The sequence below is a fragment of the Eucalyptus grandis genome, chromosome 3 (genome assembly GCF_016545825.1).
Source record: "Eucalyptus grandis isolate ANBG69807.140 chromosome 3, ASM1654582v1, whole genome shotgun sequence".
In the NCBI taxonomy this organism is placed as follows: domain Eukaryota; kingdom Viridiplantae; phylum Streptophyta; class Magnoliopsida; order Myrtales; family Myrtaceae; genus Eucalyptus; species Eucalyptus grandis.
In genome coordinates this window covers 57,210,692-57,235,235 of record NC_052614.1, presented here as the reverse complement: position 1 = coordinate 57,235,235, position 24,544 = coordinate 57,210,692, and the positions used below count along the sequence as shown (strand labels likewise).

The 24,544-nt window shown below is 40.8% G+C and overlaps 1 protein-coding gene across 1 annotated transcript; it reads right to left on the bottom strand.

Moving 5' to 3' along the window:
* Positions 1 to 16,465: 16,465 nt before the first annotated feature.
* Positions 16,466 to 24,040, bottom strand: LOC120291988 (disease resistance protein RUN1-like). Its single transcript, XM_039309827.1, has 7 exons — positions 23,772 to 24,040; positions 23,576 to 23,647; positions 19,340 to 20,207; positions 18,293 to 18,571; positions 18,024 to 18,199; positions 17,751 to 17,873; positions 16,466 to 16,718 (listed from the first exon to the last, which is right to left on the bottom strand). Exons 1-7 carry the CDS (start codon positions 24,038 to 24,040, stop codon positions 16,466 to 16,468), a joined length of 2,040 nt encoding a protein of 679 aa, XP_039165761.1.
* Between the last annotated feature and the right edge of the window lie 504 nt (positions 24,041 to 24,544).

Genomic DNA, 24,544 nt, shown 5'->3' with positions numbered 1-24,544 from the left:
TTCTCTCTTTGTTAGACGGAGGGTTGGGAATGAAGAGCAGATTTGAATCAGAGCAGACAGTTGGCTTCAGGAGGGCCTTTTGTATGGACCTATTAAGGAAGATGATCCTGAGTTTGTTACTTTAAATAATCAGGTTACGAAGGAATGGCGTGAAGATAAGGTGCAAAACATTTTGAGGATGGAATTAAATCAGAAAGTCTAGCTATTCCTCTTGTCAATATCAGTGTCATTTTTATTTAACTTGGCCTATTTGCTTCAATTAAACTGCCGGTTGATTGGCCTAGAGATCAATGGTTAAGACGGACGTTCACGTGTTCGAAATTAACCAATAAGAGCCAAGTAAACAGATCGTTATTCTTTCGGGTTAAATCAGCCGTCAATTTTTATTAAACAACAAAATCAACGGTTATGGAATAAACATTTGGCCAGTCCAGCTTCAATTACATTAATCTATTTTTCTCGATAATTTTATCATACTTCAAATGCTACTCTCTTTTAATGTTAATTATTTATTTACTACTAATATAGATTCAGGTGTTTTGCATTTTGGCTAAAGAAGAGTTTTATATTCTACTTTATGAATGAAAAATCCATAATCACGGGACACATTGTTTCAAATCAAAAGTCTATGGTTGTGTTATTTCTTAATTTAAAGTAATATGGTTAAAAATTAGCTAGTGTCTCTTCTCGTCAAAAGATGCACCTTTTATTGTGATAATGTGTTCATTTGTCTAAAAAGTCACATCCTAGTATGATATATGACTGTGTTTCAAAGCAATGCATGCGTTAATTGACTTTGAAACAATCATATAATATGAAAGAGACACGAATATCGCATGGTGGCAAACTGCGCTAGTACAAAAAACGCATAGCCAACTAGTCAAGCCCGCTCCATGCAAGCACTGGCGAAACAACAAATAAATTGTAATACGGCTATTGCTTAATCTATAATTATGTAGATTAGCTATGAATAAAATAGCGTAAACATTATAACATAATTATTAAAGAAAGAGGCAAAAAAAAAAACGTTCTAATTATTACTACTCAAGAGGCCAACAACGAACATACATACGATGAATTAGCCTTGTTCATCATTAATTATCTATGTGGCAACATGTGGTAGAATGTAATGCATTTTTTTTTTATCTCTTTTAGGGCTATGATCGAATCATTTGACATTAATTTCTCCACAGCTCATTAATACAATAATAGAATCAAGCAATCCATAATTACTATTACTCTATGTAGAGTACTAAATTTGTCTATTAATTATGCCTGTTGCAATATAAGAAAAAAAATAGTAGACAACGAGAATTATATGATGTTTTCGAAAGTTATAATTTGTAATAACTTGTCTATGAAAGCAATTTTTATGAATTAACATTTAAAGAAAGATTAAATGAGTTTACTGGCAATATCTACCCAACACTAGAAAGGCAAGCAGAGATAAGTGGCTCAAGTAGGGAACAAATAAAAGACGTAACATAAGTAATTATGGTACAACAGAAAATGGGAACCTCAAAAAAGAGAGGACAGATTTTGCTTTAGAAACCGAAAACATCCAACACGAAAAGAGGAAGTAGAGATGAGTCATTAAAAGGAGGATATTTGGCCAAAAAGGGAAGCAAAGCTTCCTCTAACATACAAGACTTTATTTTCCTTTTAATTACTTCCTTCACTAGCACAAGAGTACATATTCATATTGCACCCATTTTTATTTTCCGCATACTTTCATTTAGATACTAGAAAATTGCAAAAATGCGTATTCCACAAGCATTTTTACTGGTCATGTAGAGTTTTCTTTTTAAAAAAGTATTTAAGTAACCACTTATAGCTCTTTGAAGGCTTTGGAATACTTAACAAAAGATATTATGTCATCTACTACTGAAAGCAATGGGTAAAGATATTCTATGGAAGTCTCTAATTAAACTAAGCCCTTACTTATCAAATTAATATCTGAACTATTATTAATGCCTATAGTCAGCCTTAAGTCAAACATTAGGTAATTGCTCGAAACCCCTTAAACTTTAGCTCCCTCACAATAGCTCCGTACTTTAAAAATCATATTACCCACCTAGACATTGGCACTAATGCACCACACCGTGCAGACTTTGAAAAGTTACAGATTACAATTTTTTTTTTCAGGCCATCACTTCTTCTGTTTGTGTAAACGTTAACTGAGGATGCGCAACCTCATTTTGAATAGAGTAACATCTACCACATGATTTATGAAGCTAAGAAAATGGATAACATTGTCTGTGGTTATTAATTATGAAAATTCGGTCAAGAAAAATGAGTCAGTCCATTTTACGTAGCACTTTACGGCAATGCACACTGAGAAAATAATGGATGCAACATAAATTAAAGTATTTTTAATCAATCAGAGACTATCAACAACTTTCGCCAATTAGTTTGTGTAATGTTACTAGAGCCGTTAAACGGGTGGGTCGGGTCGGGTTTGGGTCGGGTCATTAATGGTCCGACCCAAATTGACCCATTAACCCATTTATGACCCATTTATGTTTAATATAAATTTTTCGACCCAAACCCGACCCGACCCATACCCAACCCATACCCGACCGACCCAACTCATATTAATAAAATATTTTCATATTTAACAAATTTAGAAAAACTTATTCCTTTGTTTTTTTAAAGATTATATTATTAAAATACTTCCAAGCTTTTATATATATATATTATTTTTAAAAAATTGTATTGCTAAAATAGTTTTATACAATATAAATTTAATGGAAAATTTTTATAAATTTTAAAATAATTATTTAAAAAAATCGAAATTTAATTATTTTTTTAAAATTAAATTTTTAATTATTTTTATTTTATTTTTTAAATATAATTTTCTTTTTTCTTTTTCCCTTTTTCTTCTCCTTCTTCTTCTTCTTTGGCCGGCCGCCGGCCACGACGACGGCATGACCGGCCACAAAAGCGAGCCTCGAGCCGAGCTCGCCACGCCGTGCGAGGCTCGCCTCGCCCCGATCCGGCGAGCTCGAGGCTCGCCTGGCGGCCGGCCGGCCGTCGCCCGTGCCGGCGACCGGAAGGAGGGGAGAAAGAAAAAAAAAAAAAAGAAGAAAGAAAAAAAGGAAGAAAAAGAAAAGAGAAATAAAAATAAAAAATTATAATTTCAATTTTTATAAAGTTGAAGAGAGAAGTGAGGAATTATAATTTTTTTGTTAAAGATGAGTTTTCAACCCAACCCATTTAAAAACCCACTTAAGACCCACCTATCTTAAACCTTTAATTGTGAAACCCATTTAACTATCTTTTGTTATAAACAAGTGACCCATTTATGACCCATTTAAGATTTAAATGGGTCATAAATGGGTTTGTGACCCATTTTAACACCTCTAAATGTTACCTATAAAATTCTCTCCAAAGTGATTGTGAACCGATTAAAGGATGTTCTACCATAGCTTGTCTTGCCTAATCAAACTAGCTTTGTTCCTGGTAGACACATTTAGGATAACGTTATTATTTTGCAAGAAGCAATTATTCAATGGGCAAATCCCAAAGGAAATGAGGGCACATGATTCTGAAAATTGATTTGGAGAAAGCGTATCATCGGGCCGGAAAACTCCCCACTTGGCAGTATTCCGCACTCAGGTTCAATTGATTATGAAATGCATCACCTCTTCATCCATGCAAGTTTTGTGGAATGGGGAGATTATAGAGGCCTTCTTGCCATCCAGGGGAACACGTCAAGGTGACCCTCTCTCTCTCTCTCTCTCTCTCTCTCTCTCTCTTTGTGTTGTGTATAGAGCGATTGTCTCATCTTATTCATGCCGTCGTGAAGTCAAAATAGTGGAAACCTTTTTGTTTTGGTAGGAGAGGACTGCAAATATCTCATTTAATGTTTGTAGATGACCTATTATTATTGGCACAAGCCTCAACAAAACAAATGAATGTCAACCTAGAGTGCTTGGACAATTTTTGTCAAAGATCAAGTGAGGTTGTTGGTGTGACATCCCGATTTTTTCTCAATTTTATTTTCAGTCAATTGAGTCGGGCAATTCTGTCCGTGCATGTAGTTCGTCTCTTAGAGTTGGCCACTCACGAGGGAACTAGTTTATTGAGTGAAGTAATTATGGAATTTTACCGCGTCGGACTTAGGGACCGATCACCCTCGGGTTTGATGCAAGAAAATTTCCCAAAGCTACTCAATGGATTAGGCGAGCTGAAATCGCACCGGATTGAATTCAACCGTAAAATTGGGATTGAACTAGAAGTTGGAAGCTGTCATGTCACATACCTTATTAGGATCATTGGATTAATTTATGGATTTTAATTTAGACTCAATTAGAAGAGAATTGATGGAAATTGAAATAATTAAATGTGCAAGAACTTGGACCCCGGGAAAATGAATTGGACCTATTGGAAGATGTTGTGAAGATTTGAGTTAGTGGAGAGTGACATCAAAGCGGTGATGTCATGGTTGAGGCCAAAATTAAGGAGAGCTTGACAAGTGTCACAAGCCAATTAGCTCACCAAAGTGGGGTGTCCCATCCACTTCATCTTCAACCTCTAGCACCTTGGGAAGGGGAATTCAATTGGGAGAGGGAGAGAAGGATCCGGCGAACTTGCAGCTGGTCCGTCCGCCCTTCGTCGCGTCTCCGTCGCCGCCCGTCTGCGCCCGCCGTCGCACGCCGTCGCCGTTCGCCGCTCGTTCGCGTGTGAGGCCCCGGGTGCGAGCTCGTCGCGTCTCCGTCGCGTCGCTCCCGCCCGGAGCTGCTGGTAGCCGACCGCCGAAGCTTCCGTCGCGCCGACCGTCCGCTCATGCCTCCGCCGGGTTGTTGCACAAGCTGTCGCCGGTTCTCCTCCGCCGTTTCTCCGTCCGTTCAGCCGCTGTTGCGCCGCCATTCAAGCCGGTTAGTTGCTGGAAAGAAAACCAAGAGATCTAGCATCTTCCGAGCCTCGTTTTGGTCCCCTTCTAGTGCTCATTTGGTCTTGATCCGTGTAGGTTTGTCGTCGGCGTCGTCGTGCTCTTCGCCGGAGACTCGTCGGAAATTGATTCCGGTGAGTTTACCTCACTAATCCGCGATTAGCGAGATAATGATGCCTTAAGTATGTTTAGCTTAAGTTGATTGAGATTAGGTGGATAGATTGGCTTAATTAGTTGTGGATTATATTAAGGTGATTGTTTAAGGTAAATGATGTTTAGTTTAATGGTTAAGTATGTTTATTTTAAAAATAAACCTTGATGTGACTTAAAGGAGTTTATTTATGATTTAAATAAATGCCTCGAAATTGTTGGATTATTTAATAATATATCTTATTCCGAAATTCATTAAAATATTATTTAAAAAAAAAAAAACTCGAAAATTTATTTTGACCCTAGTTGCTCGAATTTCGTGCCGATCGTTCTTTGTGCTAGTAGAATTTGAAATTGATGATTGATTGTGATGAATTGAGTGTGATTGTGATTTATAGGGATTCTTTATGAAATCCTAAGTGTAGAAATTGATGGGAGATTGGTCAGAAATACCACCTATTAGAGGTCGTGCCTGAATTGAGAGGCCGTGATAAACCACCTTGGAAAGGTCGTGCCCGATGAGGCCGTGAAAACCACCTACAAGAGGTCGTGCCCAATGAGGCCGTGAAATACCACCTATTAGAGGTCGTGCCCAGAGAGGCCGTGATAAACCACCTATGAAAGGTCGTGCCCAGAGAGATCGTGATAAACCACCTATGAGAGGTCGTGCCCAGAGAGGCCGTGATAAACCACCTATGAAAGGTCGTGCCTGGAGGCCGTGATAAACCACCTATTAGAGGTCGTGCCCGATGAGGCCGTGATATGCCACCTATTAGAGGTCGCGCCCAATGGGGCGTGAATTGCCACCTGTTAAAGGTCGCGCAGTGGGGCCGTGATGCCACCGATTTAAATTTGCCGAGTAAGGCCGTAGTTGAGAGCAATGATTGATTTGCTAGAATGACATGTAATCGGCCGAGTCGATTGATCGGCGAGACGATCCAAGTGGTTGAATTGTTTTGATGATGTGATTGTACCATGGTTGGTTGGTTATCATAATTGTACGTGGTTGAATTATATAAATTGTGCTAACTGCGAGATGAGGGCTAAGCCGAGGTAAGTCTTCTATGTGTTGTGGCTAAGCTACTTCGGGCGTATTTACTTTCTAATAGAGGTTTAGGAGGGGTTGAACTTGCTGAGACAAAGTCTCATCCCGGTTTGGGGAAAATATTACAGACCGTAGATGGCGGTATCCCGAAGATGGATGGCATGCTGACGGAGGTGGACCAGACGATAGAGAGTGCTCTTGACCCTTTTTGATGCACATAGACTCTGACCCATTTTTGGTGTATAGGCCCTGGATCCGGTTGATGTATGTAAGCCCTGGTTTGTTGATGATATATGAAAGTATGTTGTTTGATTTCGAGTTGATGTTCCTGCTATCCTATCCCGTATGCTTTTGTAAGGGTTTCTTAGTACGTTCGCTTTGCGCATTAAAAATAATAAAAAATTGGGGTCGGCGACACTACCTGGAATGTCGCTTTCCATGACCATGGCGGGTTGTTCACGTGTCTCGGGGTTCGGGCGTGACAACCCGTTTAAGTGGTATCGAGCATGGTTGTGTATGGAGTGATAAGGACGATGAGTCACGGGATATTTAGTAGGAAGAACCTTTCATATTCTAATGCATGTGATTGTTAGTTGTTTGTTAGCTTGGTTGGTAGGTTACTCAAATTCTAATATGGTATTGGAATTCGCCAATAGGCATCTATATTGAGCTTTGTAGCATGAGTGACCGAGTGCCGAGAGCTGCTAGGAAGAGAGCGAAGCCCCGTGTTTCCGGGGTGGGCCGATGAGAGTTGGTGCCCGAGGTGCAGCGTGGGAAGAGCACGGCCGAGGCCGTGCGAGTGGTGCGGTGTCGCCTCCGGAGGATGCGGCACCCCGAGGATCCGAGGTTTGTTGGGATCATGCGATGCTTGAGATGATGGGTGACAGAGCTAGACCCGGCGGGCCGCCGCTTCGGCCCCGCCGCTATCGCCGCCCACAAATGTTGCTAATGCCGCCAATGCCGCTTTGTGCTAATGCCGCCATCGCTACCGCTCGCCGCACCGGTTGCCGAGCTAGAACCGGAGAAGAGGAACTTGAGGAAATTCCACTTGAGGATGTGGCCGGGAGGCCTAGGCAGAAGTTGGTACAACACTTTATGAGATTGAACCCACCAACGTTCACGGGAGCGGGAAATCCCGAAGGCTGCAGCACTATGGGTTCGGGGAACTAGAGAATGCCTTTGAGCCGCTTGTTGTGCACCGAAGGAGAGAAGGTCGTGCTTTGGCGGCCTATCGATTGAGGGGGACCGCACCACATGGTGGAAGACTAATAAAGGGATAGTGTTCACGATGGTGCAGCTCGAGAGTGGAATGCGTTTCTCGGAAGCCTTCAATGAGAAGTACTTTTCTCGATTGTGCTAAAGAGTTGAAGATGGCGGAGTTCCAACGCCTTCGTCAAGGTACCATGACATCGATCGCATATGAAGCGAAGTTTGCTGAACCTGCGATATGCCCCCGAATTAGTCCGCCGGACCGAATTCGAAGGTTTAGAGATGGGCTTAGATCGGAGGTGAGGAGCTTTTTGGTCCTGTTAGATGCGAAAGAGTACAAGGATCTTTACAAGCGGGCCCGGCTGATTGAGAAGGACCAGAATGAGAAAGCTGCCGCGTCTAGGTCGCGGTTTAATTCAACCAGAGGTGATAATCGGTTTGGGAAGAGGCCGATGCCTGGAGGAAGGTACCATTTCCCACCCACCAGGAAGGGTAGGGTGGGGAAGCCGTCATCGAGCTTCAATGAAGCATGTCGCCTGTGTGGGAGGCGACATGGCTCAGCCCCGTGCCCTCATAGGACAGGTGCCTGTTTTGAGTGTGGCCATCAGGGTCACCGTGTTAGGGAGTGTCCCGGAGACTTGCGAGGCGCCTCTCGGTGCCACCACCACCACCACCGGCCGGAAACGGAGGATTCGCACCACGATCATGCCACCGGGTGGAATGAACCGACCTCCCGGCTCGGGAAGGACTTATGCGCGACCGAGAGGACGGGGCGGAGGATGCGCCTAACGTGGTCACAGGTATGGTCTTGCTGAACGACCAACCTGCTTATGCCTTGTTTGATCCTGGAGCTTCGCATTCATTTATAGCTGAAAGATTTGTTAAATTGGTAGAATTAATTCCTGAATTGTTGGAGTCTGTGATTAGTATATCTACCCCGTTGAAAGATAAAGTGTTAGCTACGGTAGGTTGCCTTGGTTGCAAGTTAGTGATTGGTGAGCGAGAGGGAGGATAGACCCGATAGTCTTAGCCATGTATGATTTTGATGTGATAATTGGCATGGACTGGCTCACCAAGCAACGAGCCAAGATGGACTGTTATCGCAAGGCGATTCGTTTAACCCGTTAGGGGTGAGAGCTTCAATTTATTAGGAGTCGAGGAGGGCCCTCGGTTTCCTTAATCTCATCGCTCGAAGCAACTCGCTTGCTAGGCAAGGGTTGTCAAGGTTACCTAGCAACTGTCAGAGACACGACGATGAGGAGTTAAGATTGAAGATATCGCGGTGGTACGAGAGTTCCCGGACGTTTTCCGAAAGAATTACCGGGTTTACCGCCAGAGAGAGATAGAGTTTGTGATCGAATTAGTCCACGGGACAGAGCCGATCTCTAAAGCTCCTTACCGAATGGCCTTGTCAGAGCTTAAGGAACTAAAGGTGCAAATGCAAGAATTGTTGGATAAAGGATTTATACGTCCGAGTGCATCACCTTGGGAGCACCGGTATTGTTTGTGAAGAAGAAAGATGGTTCATTACGCTTGTGCATCGATTACCGACAGCTCAACCAAGTGACAATTAAGAACAAGTATCCGTTGCCAAGGATTGATGATTTGTTTGATCAGCTTCAAGGAGCGTCGATATTTTCTAAGATCGACTTGAGGACGGGGTATCATCAGCTAAGAATCAAGAAGGAAGATATCCCGAAGTCGGCGTTTCGCACTCGATACGGCCATTATGAGTTTACCGTGATGCCATTTGGGTTGACAAACGCCCCTACGCTTTCATGGACCCGATGAATCGGGTGTTCAAAGAGTACTTAGATTAGTTTGTAATTGTTTTCATCGACGACATCCTGGTGTATTCAAGGAGTACTGAGGATCATGAAAAGCACTTGAGGATAGTGCTTCAGACCTTAAGAGATCACGAGTTGTACGCCAAGTTTAGTAAGTGCGAGTTTTGGCTGACTCGTGTAGCTTTCCTAGGTCATGTCATCTCCGGAGAAGGAATCTCAATGGACCCCAAAGATTGAGGCGGTGATCAACCGGCCGAGACCGACGACAGTGATGAAATTAGAAGTTTTCTGGTTTAGCGGTATTACGGGGTACGGTTTGTAGAAGGGTTTTCAAGGTTAGCATCGCCAATGACGAGACTTTTGAGGAAGGAAGAGAAATTTGTGTGGACGGATAAGTGCGAGAGTAGTTTTCAAGAGCTTAAGCATAAGCTAACTACCGCACCTGTGCTTACTATTCCATCCAGTCCGGGAGGGTTTGAGATCTACAGTGATGCGTCATTTAAGGGATTAGGTTGTGTGTTGATGCAGCATGGTAGGGTTGTTGCATATGCGTCCCGTCAGTTGAGACCTCACGAGTTGAATTATCCGACGCATGACTTGGAACTTGCAGCAATCATCTTTGCCTTGAAGATTTGGAGGCATTATTTGTGCGGAGAAAGATTTCAGATCTTCACTGACCATCAGAGTCTCAAGTACCTATTCTCTCAGAAGGAGTTGAATATGAGACAGCGTCGATGGATGGAACTCTTAAAGGACTATGACTGCGAGATTTTGTACCACCCAGGAAAGGCGAATAAGGTCGCTGATGCACTGAGTAGGAAGTCTTCAGTTGCTCAGATGGTACTTAAGGAATGGGGCCTAATTGAGAGAGCGCGAGATTCAGATTTCAAGTTTGAGATAGGCCACCTTTCGAACCTTGTGGCCACCCTTAGAATTGAACCGAAGTCAGTCGGAATCGAACGCAGCGTACGGATCCGGATGTTCCGAAAATCCTGCAAGAGGATGCGAGAAAAAGAAAGGCTGACTTTCGATTTCAAAGATGGAACATTGAGGTTCTAAGGACGATTGGTTTGTACTGACGATGTGGAGCTTAGAGAAGAAATTGTCGAAAGCGCATCGTAGCGATTCAGCATACATCCCGGTAGTACCAAAATGTATCAGAATCTGCGTCAACACTACTGGTAGTGTGGCATGAAGGCGGATATCGCTAAGCATGTCGCCAAGTGTTTGACGTGTCAGCAAGTGAAAGCTCAGCATTGCAAACCGGGAGGACTTTTGCGACCCCTTGAGATCCCGGAATGGAAATGGGAACATATCACGATGGACTTCGTGACGGGTCTACCGAGGAGCCGAGAGAGGAACGATTCGATTTGGGTAGTGGTCGACGACCGACAAAGTCGGCTCACTTTATTGCGATTCGAAGAGACTTGAGTTTGGATAGACCGCGAGATCTATATGTACGTCAAGTAGTTCGTATGCATGGAGTGCCGATTACAATTACTTCGGACGAGACCCGAGGTTCACCGCGCTTTTGGAAGAGCTTGCAATGCTTTAGGAACGAAGGCTGCCGTGCGGTACGGCCTATCACCCACGGACCGATGGCGAGTCGAGAGGACAATTGACTCTCGAGGACATGCTGCGAGCTTGCGTCTTGGACTTCAAGGGAAGCTGGGAGGAACAGCTTCACACTGGTCGAATTTGCTTACAACAACGGTTATCGCAGAGTATTCAAATGGCTCCTTTTGAAGCATTGTGGCCGAGCATGCGAACGCCGGTGTGTTGGGATGAGTCGGAGAAAGAAAAATCACCGGTCCGAGTTGGTTCAGCAGACAGTAGAGGCAGTTGCAGTTATCAGAAATAGATTGAAAATCGCTCAAAGCCGTCAGAAAAGTTATGCCGATAAGCGTCGCAGGCCATTAGAATTCCAAGTTGGTGAGCACGTCTTCTTGAAGGTGTCACCGATGAGAAATACATCCCGTTTTGGCAAGAAGGGAAAGCTGAGTCCGAGGTACGTAGGTCCCTTTGAGATTTTGGAAAGAACGGGGACTCTGGCGTATCGTCTTGCACTACCGCCGAGGTTGGCACAAGTGCATGACGTCTTTCACATGTCGATGTTAAGGAAGTATGAACCTGACCCGGCACACGTTATAAAATTTGAGGAATTAGACGTGGATGACAAAGTGTCGTACGTTGAAAGCCCGGTTCGATAGTGGATCGCAAGGAGCGGTTTTACGCACCAAGACCATTCCATTGGTCAAAGTGTGCAGCAACACCACGGCAAAGGAGCAACATGGGAGACCGAAGATTCGATGAGAGAATTGTACCCCTACCTTTTTGCTTCAGATGTGTAATTGTTTAAATTTTTATAATAAGGGAAGAGTTGTGACATCCCGATTTTTTCTCAATTTTATTTTCAGTCAATTGAGTCGGGCAATTCATCCGTGCATGTAGTTCGTCTCTTAGAGTTGGCCACTCACGAGGGAACTAGTTTATTGAGTGAAGTAATTAAGGAATTTTTACCGCGTCGGACTTGGGACTGATCACCTCGGGTTTGATGCAAGAAAATTTCCCCAAAAGCTACTCAATGGATTAGGCGAGCTGAAATCGCACCGGATTGAATTCAACCGTAAAAATTGGGATTGAACTTAGAAGTTGGAAGCCGGTCATGTCACATACCTTATTAGGATCATTGGATTAATTTATGGATTTTAATTTAGACTCAATTAGAAGAGAATTGATGGAAATTGAAATAATTAAATGTGCAAGAACTTGGACCCCGGGCGGAAAATGAATTGGACCTATTGGAAGATGTTGTGAAGATTTGAGTTAGTGGAGAGTGACATCAAAGCGGTGATGTCATGGTTGAGGCCAAAATTAAGGAGAGCTTGACAAGTGTCCCAAGCCAATTGGCTCACCAAAGTGGGGGTGTCCCATCCACTTCATCTTCAACCTCTAGCACCTTGGGAAGGGAATTCGAAATTGGGAGAGGGAGAGAAAGGATCCGCGAACTTGCAGCTAGTCCGTCCGCCCTTCGTCGCGTCTCCATCGCCGCCGTCTCCCCGCCGTCGCACGCCGTCGCCGTTCGCCGCTCGTTCGCGTGTGAGGCCCCGGTGCGAGCTCGTCGCGTCTCGTCGCCCGCCGTCTCCTCGCCCGAGCTGCTGGTAGCCGACCGCCGAAGCTTCCGTCGCCGCCGACCGTCCGCTCAAGCCTCCGCCGGTTGTTGCACAAGCTGTCGCCGGTTCTCCTCCGCCGTTTCTCCGTCCGTTCAGCCGCTGTTGCGCCGCCATTCAAGCCGGTTAGTTGCTGGAAAGAAAACCAGCGAGATCTAGCATCTTCCGAGCTCGTTTTGGTCCCCTTCTAGTGCTCATTTGGTCTTGATCCGTGTGTAGGTTTGTCGTCGGCGTCGTCGTGCTCTTCGCCGGAGACTCGTCGGAAATTGATTCCGGTGAGTTTACCTCACTAATCCGCGATTAGCGAGATAATGATGCCCTAAGTATGTTTAGCTTAAGTTGATTGAGATTAGGTGGATAGATTGGCTTAATTAGTTGTGGATTATATTAAGGTGATTGTTTAAGGTAAATGATGTTTAGTTTAATGGTTAAGTATGTTTATTTTAAAAATAAACCTTGATGTGACTTAAAGGAGTTTATTTATGATTTAAATAAATGCCTCGAAATTGTTGGATTATTTAATAATATATCTTATTCCGAAATTCATTAAAATATTATTTAAAAAAAAAAAAAACTCGAAAAATTTATTTTGACCCTAGTTGCTCAGAATTTCGTGCCGATCGTTCTTTGTGCTAGTAGAATTTGAAATTGATGATTGGTTGTGATGAATTGAGTGTGATTGTGATTTATAGGGATTCTTTATGAAATCCTAAGTGTAGAAATTGATGGGAGATTGGCTGTGAAATACCACCTATTAGAGGTGGTGCCTAGAGAGGCCGTGATAAACCACCTTGGAAAGGTCGTGCCCGATGAGGCCGTGAAAACCACCTACAAGAGGTCGTGCCCAATGAGGCCGTGAAATACCACCTATTAGAGGTCGTGCCTAGAGAGGCCGTGATAAACCACCTATGAAAGGTCGTGCCCAGAGAGGTCGTGATAAACCACCTATGAGAGGTCGTGCCCAGAGAGGCCGTGATAAACCACCTATGAAAGGTCGTGCCTAGAGAGGCCGTGATAAACCACCTATTAGAGGTCGTGCCCGATGAGGCCGTGATATGCCACCTATTAGAGGTCGCGCCCAATGGGGCCGTGAATTGCCACCTGTTAAAGGTCGCGCCGAGTGGGGCCGTGATGCCACTGATTTAAATTTGCCGAGTAAGGCCGTAGTTGAGAGCAATGATTGATTTGCTAGAATGACATGTAATCGGCCGAGTCGATTGATGTTGAGACGATCAAGTGGTTGAATTGTTTTGATGATGTGATTGTACCATGGTTGGTTGGTTATCATAATTGTACGTGGTTGAATTATATAAATTGTGCTAACCTGCAGATGAGGGCTAAGCCGAGGTAAGTCTTCTATGTGTTGTGGCTAAGCTACTTCGGGGCGTATTTACTTTCTAATAGAGGTTTAGGAGGGGTTGAACTTGCTGAGACAAAGTCTCATCCCGGTTTGGGGAAAAATATTACAGGACCGTAGATGGCGGTATCCCGAAGATGGATGGCATGCTTGGGAGGTGGACCGACGACGATAGAGAGTGCTCTTGACCCTTTTGATGCACATAGACTCTGACCCATTTTTGGTGTATAGGCCCTGGATCCGGTTGATGTATGTAAGCCCTGGTTTGTTGATGATATATGAAAGTATGTTGTTTGATTTCGAGTTGATGTTCCTGCTGTCCTATCCCGTATGCTTTTGTAAGGGGTTTCTTAGTACGTTCCGCTTGCGCATTAAAAATAATAAAAAAATTGGGGTCGGCGACACTACCTGGGAATGTCGCTTTTCCATGACCATGGCGGGTTGTTCACGTGTCTCGGGGTTCGGGGCGTGACAGTTGGTAAGGCTAAAACCAAACTTTTCTACTCAAAGAATACTTCTGTAGGGCTAAAACACATCTTAAGTGATATCTCCAGCTTTGTAATATGTTCAGATCTAGGCAAATATCAAGGCGTGCCTTTGATTTATGGAAGAACATCTTCAAGGCATTTTCAGCTGTTATTGGAGAAGACAACAAATAGACTTAGTGGATGTAAACCGGATAGCTTATCAATGGCAGGCCGCATCACGTTTGCTCAATGTGCAATTATGTCTATACCTACCTATCAAATGCAATGTTCTAAAGTCTCAACTCATGTTTATCAATAGATTTAGAAAGGTTGATGTGCTTTCATTTGAGGCAATACTAGAGACAAGCGTCACATACACCTTTTGAATTAAAATACTATTTGTAAGCCAAAAAAATGTAGTAGTCTTGGTCTTAGACCCCTTGAAGTCACTAACCAAGGTTTCTTGATGAAACTAGCTTGGGATTTCAAGACACAACCTCACTCTTTATGGTCACAAGTTTTGCATGCTAAATATCGTTCACAATAGAGAAATTTTGTTCACGCTAAACCTGGTGATTTAATGTTATGAAAAACAATTGTTAATGTATGGCCAACTTTAGAGGAAGAAGCGGTATGGAGCTTGGGAAATGGAGAACGGGCATATTTCTGGAAAGACAAATGGATTCCAGGGTTGGAGCCACTCCTCAACATAGTTACTCCGCACCTATATCCATTTGAGACGAACAAAAAAGTTCGTGATTATGTGCTGAATAGGAAATGGAACTTTCCGCTATTCTAAGGAATCTCATCAGAAGACGTAATTCTTAGAATTCGGGCTATCAAACCGCCAGTAGCCTTTGATGGGAAAGATATTCTATCATGAGAAGGTAATAGCAATTGATCTTTCTCTATTAAGTCAGCATGTCAAATTATTAGAGAGATTAATAATAAAAAAAACTGACAAAATATGGTCCCCTATATGGAAGTGGAGAGTACCTCAACATATTAGAACCTTCCTTTGGCTAGCGGCACATAAATGCTTATTAACCAATGATTTGAGAATGTCTCGTGATTTGGAGATAATCCTTACAGTCTACGTTGTAAATCTTCAGTGGAAACAACGTTGCATGTTTTATAGGATTGTCCAATTATTCGAAACATATGGGTTGATCTTGTCCCACCACATTGTCTCAAAGAGTTTTTCTCTATGAATTTATCTCAATGGTTAAAATTCAACTTGGTTGACTACGGGAGATTTAAATCCCATTTTGATTGGAGTAATACTTTTGGTGTGAGTATATGACTTATTTGGCAATGGAAAAGTCATTGCTCGAGGAAAGCTTTGTTTTTCTTCCAACCCTATACAAGTAATCCAATCACACATGAAGGAAATCATAGCTTTGCCCATGATCAACTTGTGTAAAGTGGATCACATACTTCTCCCATTATCGTTGCTTGGGATACTCTACCTCCAGGACGGATCAAACTAAATACAGATAGAGCATCTAAAGATAATCCTAGACTTGCAAGAGCCGGAGGATTATTCCAAAATGAAGGTGGTGACCGGCTTGGTGGTTTTACCTCATTTTTTGGAATCTGTTCATCTGTATAAGTAGAACTATGGGTGCTATGGTTGGGACTTACCATAGCAAAGCATTGAGGTTTTCTTAAGCTCATGATTGAGATGAACTCCAAAATTATTACAGAACTTATTAACCAAGAGAGAATAGCAGACAACACTAGACCACCACTTCTTAAAGATATTAGGAGACTATTGAGCTCTCATTTTGAGTTCAAAATTCCTTATATTTTTTTAGAAGACAATTGATATGCTAATATGCTTGCCAATGTTGGCATAGTGAAGCATTTAGATACTGCGTTCTACTTGCAACCTCCTAGAGAATTAGCTCATGTTTTCTTAGTGATAAAGTTGGGGTTGTAGATTTTAGACATTAATTTTTCTTAGTTATGTACCTTATATTTACAGAAAAAAAAAAGGTATTTTTTTTGGGCCGGGTGAAGGTTGGGAGGTAATCTATAAATTTTTGAAGTTTGCAAGCTACTACATAAAAGTGCCAAAGTTCGACGGGGCAATTATTACTAAATATTACCACAGCAAAAGTATAGTTATCTAATTTATAAAAAATAACATTTCAATTTTGAAAAAACATGATAAAGGAAAACTAGTGTACTTGAAAATATTTAATGATCATCTCTGATAAATTTCCATGGTAGGATCAGAAAATATATATTTCCATCCATGTGAACTTATTTTTAACAATTTACTATTTGTGTTGTTTTACCCAATAATAGCATCAAACTAAAAATAAATCAATTTTCAATCCTCGCAATCACGTAGGTCTACCGTATATTGATGAGGAAAATGTCACACCTCGTTTGATATATCCGGAAGAATCTCCTCTCCATAACGGTTCGTACTAATCCCCTCTATATTGATAGAGCAATCATCTGGAACATTTGTGCCGGATGCACCAATAAATCTTCCCAATGACGTGCACCCTATGACCTTCAAGTATTCTAGAGACCTTAGCTTGTGGAGGCCCTCAACATTAGTAAGCACATTGCACCTTTCGATTTCCAATGTCTTCAAATTCCTCAAGTATGATAACTCACCTATTCTTCTCAGAGATACGCATTGAAAAATAGAGAATGATTCCAATGATTCCAAAGGACCCAAAACTTGTATCTCAACTAGCTGTGGACAACATGCCACACACACTCGTTGTAGCTTGGTTAATTTAAGAGGAATGGATAATCTTTGGAAGCAGTTTACAATCATGAACAGTTAAGTTCTCTAGTTTTGGAAGTCCATTGAGTGGAATGTCTTTCACTTCACCAGAACAAAATTCTAAAGTGGACAAGTTACTCAATTTCAAGGATGAAGGAAGTAACTTTGCCCCCTTGATGCTAAAGAATCTTAAAATCAATCTCAGCAGAGAGGACGGAAGCTGCAAGGGGGTTGCTAGAGCTAGGTGAGACAAAGCAAGCTCTTCTAAATGAGAAAGAGAAGCCAATTCTGAAGGTGCACTGAAATTTAGCAGATTTAAATCTAATTTTTTCAGTCTAGGCAACCTCCCAATCCACATTAAGTTGCATCTTGTGATTACTTTTGACTGGCCTGTATTACGAGAGGCATCACTTAGCAGTAATTCAACCAAACTAGTAAGGTTCCACAGATTAGGGACTAAGAGCAATGATTTAGATTGAAGAAGTAGACATGTCAAACTTCTGGGAAGCTCTGGCAACCATCGAATCACATGACAACCTCGTAAGTTTAGTTTTTGGATGTGACGAAGCCTGTTGATTGTCCTAGGAATTTTGCAAATACAGGTGCCTTCTAAATTTAGGATTCTTAGAGATGACAATTCTCCAATTTGATCTGGAATATCAATTCGCAATTCATTATGCCAAGAGAGATCCAACTCTTCAAGATCTTTCAACATACCGATGCCTCTAGGTAACGCCAAACATGATGCTCCGTAGAAGAAAATCCAATTTTTGATAAACATAATACACATAATGATTTTAACTTTCCGATGGAGTTGGGAAGTTCCCTTATCCTTGTGTCTTTCAGAAGGAAAGACTCAAGTTTCGCTAGCCCTTTGATGGAGCTTGGAAGTTTGGCAATCTTGGTATGTGATAAGTCTAACTCTGCCAATGAGGTTAAATTTCCAAGTGAGCCTGGAAGTTCTATCAACCCAGAACATCCTTGCAATAAGAAGTGCTTAAGCTTCGATAGTGCCCCCACTTCTTCAGGCAAATCTGTAAGACCCCTGCAACATGATAAGTCCAAATCTATCAATGATGTTAATTTCCCAAGTGAGCCTGGAAGTTCTCTCAACTTGGAGCATCCCGACAATGAGAAGCGCTTAAGATCCACTAGATCACCCAAATTTTCAGGCAAATATGTAAGTTCCATGCACCTTTCAACCTCTAACTCAATCAATGGTCGTAAATCTCCAATGAAGCTTTCAATTCTCTTTAGCCTACTGCAAAGTTTAAGAGTTAACTTCTCTAAACCCAAGCATTTAGAGAAGTCTGGGATTCTTGTTATGCCATGACACCTGGTAAGTGATAGAACTTTCAAATTCCGTGCCCTCTGGAAAAAAAAAATGATGGCATGTCATGGGTAAGAACCATTTGCACAGTACACACCGGGACTACTAGAATAGAATCATAACGTGTAATTTACCTTTATCAAGTCCCAAGCTTTTGAATCATCCTTCAAGATACTAATGTCAAGTTTGAAAACAATAAGATGATCCAAATAAATATTGTTCGCTCTAAAATTTTCAGGATGACGCCAAGATATCCATCTCAAGTTTGAACGACACTTTGAGAAGTCTCCAACAAAAGTTCCATGGCCTAATCGGAGGAATCTCAAATTTGGTAAACTTTTAAAGTCCTCACTTTTGATCTCTATGTTGTCGTCCAATCCATCTATCTCAAGCGCTTGAACCTTGTCCTTACGCTGCAAATGAAATTTTGCAATGATGAGAAGAAATTTGTCCACTTCCAACTATTAGATTTCATGGGAAAATTGTTTAAAAAGCCCTAAACCTATTTGCCTATTCAGTCATAAACTTTTTAATTGTGTTCATTGAGTTCTAAACATTTTCACGTTTTACCAATTAAGTCAATTTGGCCAATTTTAACCAGATATCGCTCACGTGGATGTTGGTCGTGCCTTTGACATGGAAAAATTTTAATATTATTAATATTAATATTTTTATTTTTATTTTTCTTTTCTTCTCTTTTCTTTCTTATTTTTTTCTTATTTTTCCTTTTCTCTTATTTTCTTTTTTTTTTTTTTTTTTTTTTTCTCTCACTTTTTCCCTCCGTTGGCCATCACTAAGCCTTGTTGGTGGTCGGCAATGAGGTCTAGCGATGGCCGACAGAGGAAAAGGGAAAAGAAAAAAAGAAGAGAAAATAAAAAAAAAAGTAAAGAAGGAAAAGGAAAGAAAAAAATGAACAATGAGAAATATTAAATTATCATTAAAAATTATCCTTGTTAGCGTCAATCATGCCACATAAGACGGCCGATGTTCACGTTAGCAATTTCTTGATAAAATTGGTTGGGTGGACTCAATTGATAAATTAAAAACTTTAAGACTGAATTGGCAAAAATGCAATATATATATATGGCAATTTTTGGACAATTTTCCCTATGTTTTACGATTCAAATTGAGCTGGAAAAAGATTGATAAAGGTCTTAAGCGAAAAAGGAATTCTTACTTACCTCTTCGGTTCCTATGATTTGAAGGGCTTCTTCCGCATTCCACAACCTACTCCGCTTTGCAGGGTCATCTTGATTTTCTTCATAAACAATTTGCTTTCCTAGTGCTATAAGGTGATCATGCATCCAAAACTTATCATCATCCAATGTCTTTATCAAACACCTCTTGGTGAGGACTTCAATTCCTCCTCGAGGATAAAATTTACAACTTTCCCACATGTAAATAGCATCGGTCTTCTTCTCATTGAAAAAGAAGCATGCTATATCAAGGGAAATTTTTTTTTGAAATTCGTCTTGCTCATCATAGCTAATCTTCAACACATCTAGAATACCTTTATCAAGTACTTCAGTTAACTTGATTATCTTCTCTTCCCAAATTGTTTTGTCTTCTTTATACTTAAGTAAATAACCTACCACTTCAATAGCCAAGGGAAGACCTCCCATAAGTGAAACAATTTTCCTTGAAAGCTCACGGTAATCATCCAAAGGATAGTCTCTATGAAAGGCATGCCGACAAAAAAGCTGAAGTGCAAGGCTATCATCCATCATTTGCATTTCATACTGTTCAATTTTAACTTCAGACCCCTCAACTTGCAAAATATCTATGTTTCTCGTTGTAATAATTACCCTAGATCCTAGATATAATTTGGAATTTCCCATTAGATTCTTAATGAGCACTTTCTTGTCAACATCATCCAAAACTATAAGGACCTTCTTATTACTGAGTGTTGCTCTGATCCTCCTCATTCCTTCTTCAATATCCTCGATTTGTTTTGCAGATTCAGGACGACCAATGTCAGATAGTAATTTCTTCTGCAACCGGATTATGCCCTCCTTGGTCGATGAGGTTTCTCGAACATCCTTAAGGAAGCTACAACACTTTCCAAAGTGGGAATGTAATCTGTTAAAGACAACTTTGGTAATAGTTGTTTTACCAACGCCACCCATACCGTAAATTCCAATGAACCGCACATCAAGATGATTGACATCTAATAAATCTGTCAAATATTTTATTCGATCCTCATGTCCAACTAATTGTTGAGGCATTGATTCTTTTTTTGTCTCCAGCTTCTTTAATACCTCTTCAACAACCGATTTCACGATATGTACTTGACTGCGATGTTCAAAAGCACTTTCATTAGTTGACTACATTAATTTCATATTCACGCATCATACATGGAATTGTCAAAATTTTAACTAGATTGAAGTACATCATAAATAGCATATAAATACACCGAATAAAAAGTATAGGCTGATTCAATATGATTCACTTCATATGTTGTACATTTATGACTAAGAAATTTCAAAGACTATAGCGTTGGCTTGCACAATGGCCAAAGTTACCAAGTGGCTATTATATCATGCATTAGCAAAAAGTTGGCATTTATAGCTACACCTAGAAAATTTCAGCACTCGCAATAGGAAAACCATGAACCCAAATAACGTATATAAATGCAATGTCATCCATTGAACATTGCAGTTTAGTTGAAAATAAAATAAAGCTGAAAGGAAAGGGGAAAAAAAAAAGCCCAGAACAATTGTATTGGCTTAACTTATGCGCGTAAATCTTTCTATGAATCTGATTGTCTTAAGTACAATGACGTTTAAAGAGCCGTGTCACATAAAGATTTTGTTCAAAATCGACAGACCCAACTCCCGTGAGGTTAACTTGATAGTTAACAAATGCCGATATGTGTATGGATTGGGCAAATTACCCACGCTTGATATGTTAACAAATGGATAGATTTCTTTATTTGAGCCACATATCTGAACTTTCTCTGGCACCTTACCTAATCCATAGAATTAGAAGGATAAGTCATAATTTTTTAATTTACTATTTAGGATGGACATCCTTATCAATATAAAACTACGTGAAGAGGTCCGGTTTGCTTTCCAATAACTCATTTTTGTTAAAAATACAAGATTCTCAAGCGGCATGTTGGGCATATGGACTTTATAATAAAAAGCATAAGAGATTGGCAACTCTAAAAAAATTATGGAAAAGCAGCCCATTTACATTGGAGAAGCTAATTGGCGCCAACATGCTATAATTGTGCATAGTAAGGGGTTAATTCACCATAGGCTACATTTAAAATTTTCAGTCGAATCCAGCTTATGTGTTTTTATTGATGAATGATGATAACCATATTAAGTTGTTGAAGTAAATGTCATGCGATGACCCCAAAAAAAGATACAAACGCAATTCAAGGCCATGTAATTGCCATGTTGCGCCTAGACGTGTCTAATGGATGGATTGGGTCAGGTTTGGGTCATGTCATAAATGATCCAACTTAAATCGACTCATTTAACTCGTTTATGACCCATTCATTGTAGTATAAAATTTTTGATTCATACCCAACCCAACCTATATCCAATCCATACCCAACCATTTAACTAAACTTAAAAGCTTATTTCTTATGATATTTTTTTAAATGGTATTGCTAAATATTTTCATGGAATACAAATTTAATGAATATATATATATATATTTTTTAAAAAAAAATTATTTTTTAAAATCAATTTTAATTATTTTTATTTTAAATATTGAATTTTTGATTATTTTTATTTTTACAAAAATATTCTTTTTCTTTTCTTCTTCTTCAGCCGGCCATGACAACAGTCGGCGACTAGCCATAGGCTAGGCAAGGCACGGCGAGCTCAAGCTCGCTCGATGTCGATGAGCTTGAACCTTGCTAGACGTTAGCGAGGCCTTCGCTTCACTAGATTTGGCGAGCTCAAGGCTCGCCTGGCCACTTGCCAATTGTCGCCGTGCCAAACACCGGCTAAGGAAGGTGGAAGAAGGAAAAAAAAAAAGGAAAAAGAAAGAAGAAATATTAAAAAACAATTAAAATTTCAATTTATATATATATATAGATACACTTTATAAATAGGGAAAGAGAGAATGTGAGGTTTGGGTTGGAAATGGGCTTTAAGTCCAACCCATTTAAGACATTTATCTTAAGCTTTCAATTTTCAAAACCATTTAAATTGTCTCTTCAAAAAGTAAGTGATCCATATATGACTTATTTATAATTTAAATAGGTCATATATGGGTCTAAGACCCATTTTGACACCTCTAGTTGCCCCCCAACTTGTCCACACCTCATATTCTAGCCATGTGGCCCACTGGCCCAGTATTCATTTCCACCTTTATTACTTTGGATTAGATTAGAGGGGCGACTACAATGTTAGGGCTTTTTAGTTTGCCTAAGAATTAAGACAACGCTGGAGAAAACTAAAAAGGAAAATAATAAGGAGAAATTGCAAAAACTATTTTCCACACATCTCAACTTGCGTCTCCACATTTTATATTCAAATTGAATATCCAACTTTCACATTTATTTCCAATTGCATCTGTCCCTAACTTTTCATCCAATTGCCATTTTCTCATCCGGTGCTCCGCATGAAGTCTCGGCACCCCGTGCACCGTATGTCCCTCCTCTCTCTCTCTTCTCTCTCTCTCTCTCTCTCTCTCTCTCTCCCATCACTCTGTGCACGGCTACACCACTCGAAGGCCTCCACAACATCGCTAACTTCAGATCAGAGATGGGCAACCTAATCAAGGTTGCCGGACCCAGATGTGGACCCTTCGTGAGCTCAACAGAGCTCAAGGCCCTGAGTTGATGGCCCGTCATTTGTACATGTTCTCCGGATGCTTTCACTTCTTTTGCATATTCAGACATTATTTTTCTCCACAGATACTTAGTTTTCTTATGTAATTAGTGTTTCTTGAGGAGCACTCAGAAATGTGTAATCTAATTGCGTTCATCTTTTCTCCATCAATGGGAAACAGAAAATGATCTTCTTCTTACAGGAGTAAATAGATTTTTCGGATCAAAATTAGGGACAATTCACATCAATACGGGTGGAAAATCTGAAGTTCATTTTTGTAATCATCCCAAATAATAAAGGCAAATGGGTGCTCTTGAAGATTTCGTAGCCTTACGAGACAGAAAAGGGAAGAATGGTTAACAGTAATATGTAGGTCCATGTCATTGAAGTTATTGACATCGTAGGGGAATATTTTAGGGCAGATGTTACAAGCAGAGGATGAAAAGTTAAATGAGAGCAGCAATTGAAGAAGGTAGCTTTCAAGCTTTTCCATCATAAAATTAAAAGAAATCATTTGAGAGGGCAACGTTGTAACCCCTAAAACAGAAAAGGAAGAACTAGGTAAGGTCTTTTTTTTTTCTTTTACCTTGTGTTCTCTTCCACGTTGCTTCCCTTGATTTTTCCTACCTTTTTGCAAGAGCCTCTTTCCACACTTTGACTTGGTCAGGAGACTCCCTCTCATGTTCTGATAAAGCATTGCTATATACGGATGTTTTAAGTTTAACATCATCAGGTTCCACGTTGAAAAAAAATGGGAATGATACTCTTTTCATCCTTTGAATTAGACACGTTGTCCACTATATGCGCAAGCTCCCGAAGGCACCATTTACTGGAAGCATAATTCTTAGAGAAGATGGGTATGTAAATTATGGAGTTGTTGATAGCACTTACCAAGTTCTCACCAATTACTTCACCGATGTTAAGTTCATCATCATCCCTGAATACACGGATTCCGACATCTACCAAGTGATTGTAAAGGAAGTCCGTGAATCCATGACGAGTGTCGAACCCTCTAAAATTTAGGAACACTTGATACTCACATCCTGATGCTGGTGCAACATCACCACTGGTTCCAGCTTCTGTGTTTGCCATAGGTAGAAAGCTTATTATTTCCTGATATCTCTCTTCCCCGAAGAGAAAAAAAGGTTGGTGTGGCGTGGCCTAGCTGAGAAATGAGCTGAGGTTTTGGATATCAATTAGGCAAATGAGTATCGATACCTAAAAACTTGGCCGCCTCACTTTAAAATCAAATTTAAAGAGACGCCAGTGAACGCCGGGGGGTGGGCGGGCGGGCGGGGGCGGGGCGGGGGTGGGAGAGGGAGAGAGAACATGGGAAGAGAGACGGAGAGGGAGATTTTGGACTATTATAGGATAGCAAAGGGAGAGAGGGATGAGTCTTGTGAGAATGTGGAGACAGTGCAGCGGCACGAATTGTACGGATTGTTCAGCGCATTCACTGCCATGTCTTCTAATTCCTCTAAAGTGAAAAGACGTGTTTTTCTGATTTAGATAACTACGTTAAAAGTCCTAAAAATTATTATGAATATGCAATTACATTCTAAATTTTTTTAAAAGTGTAATAAAAAATCCTAAGAC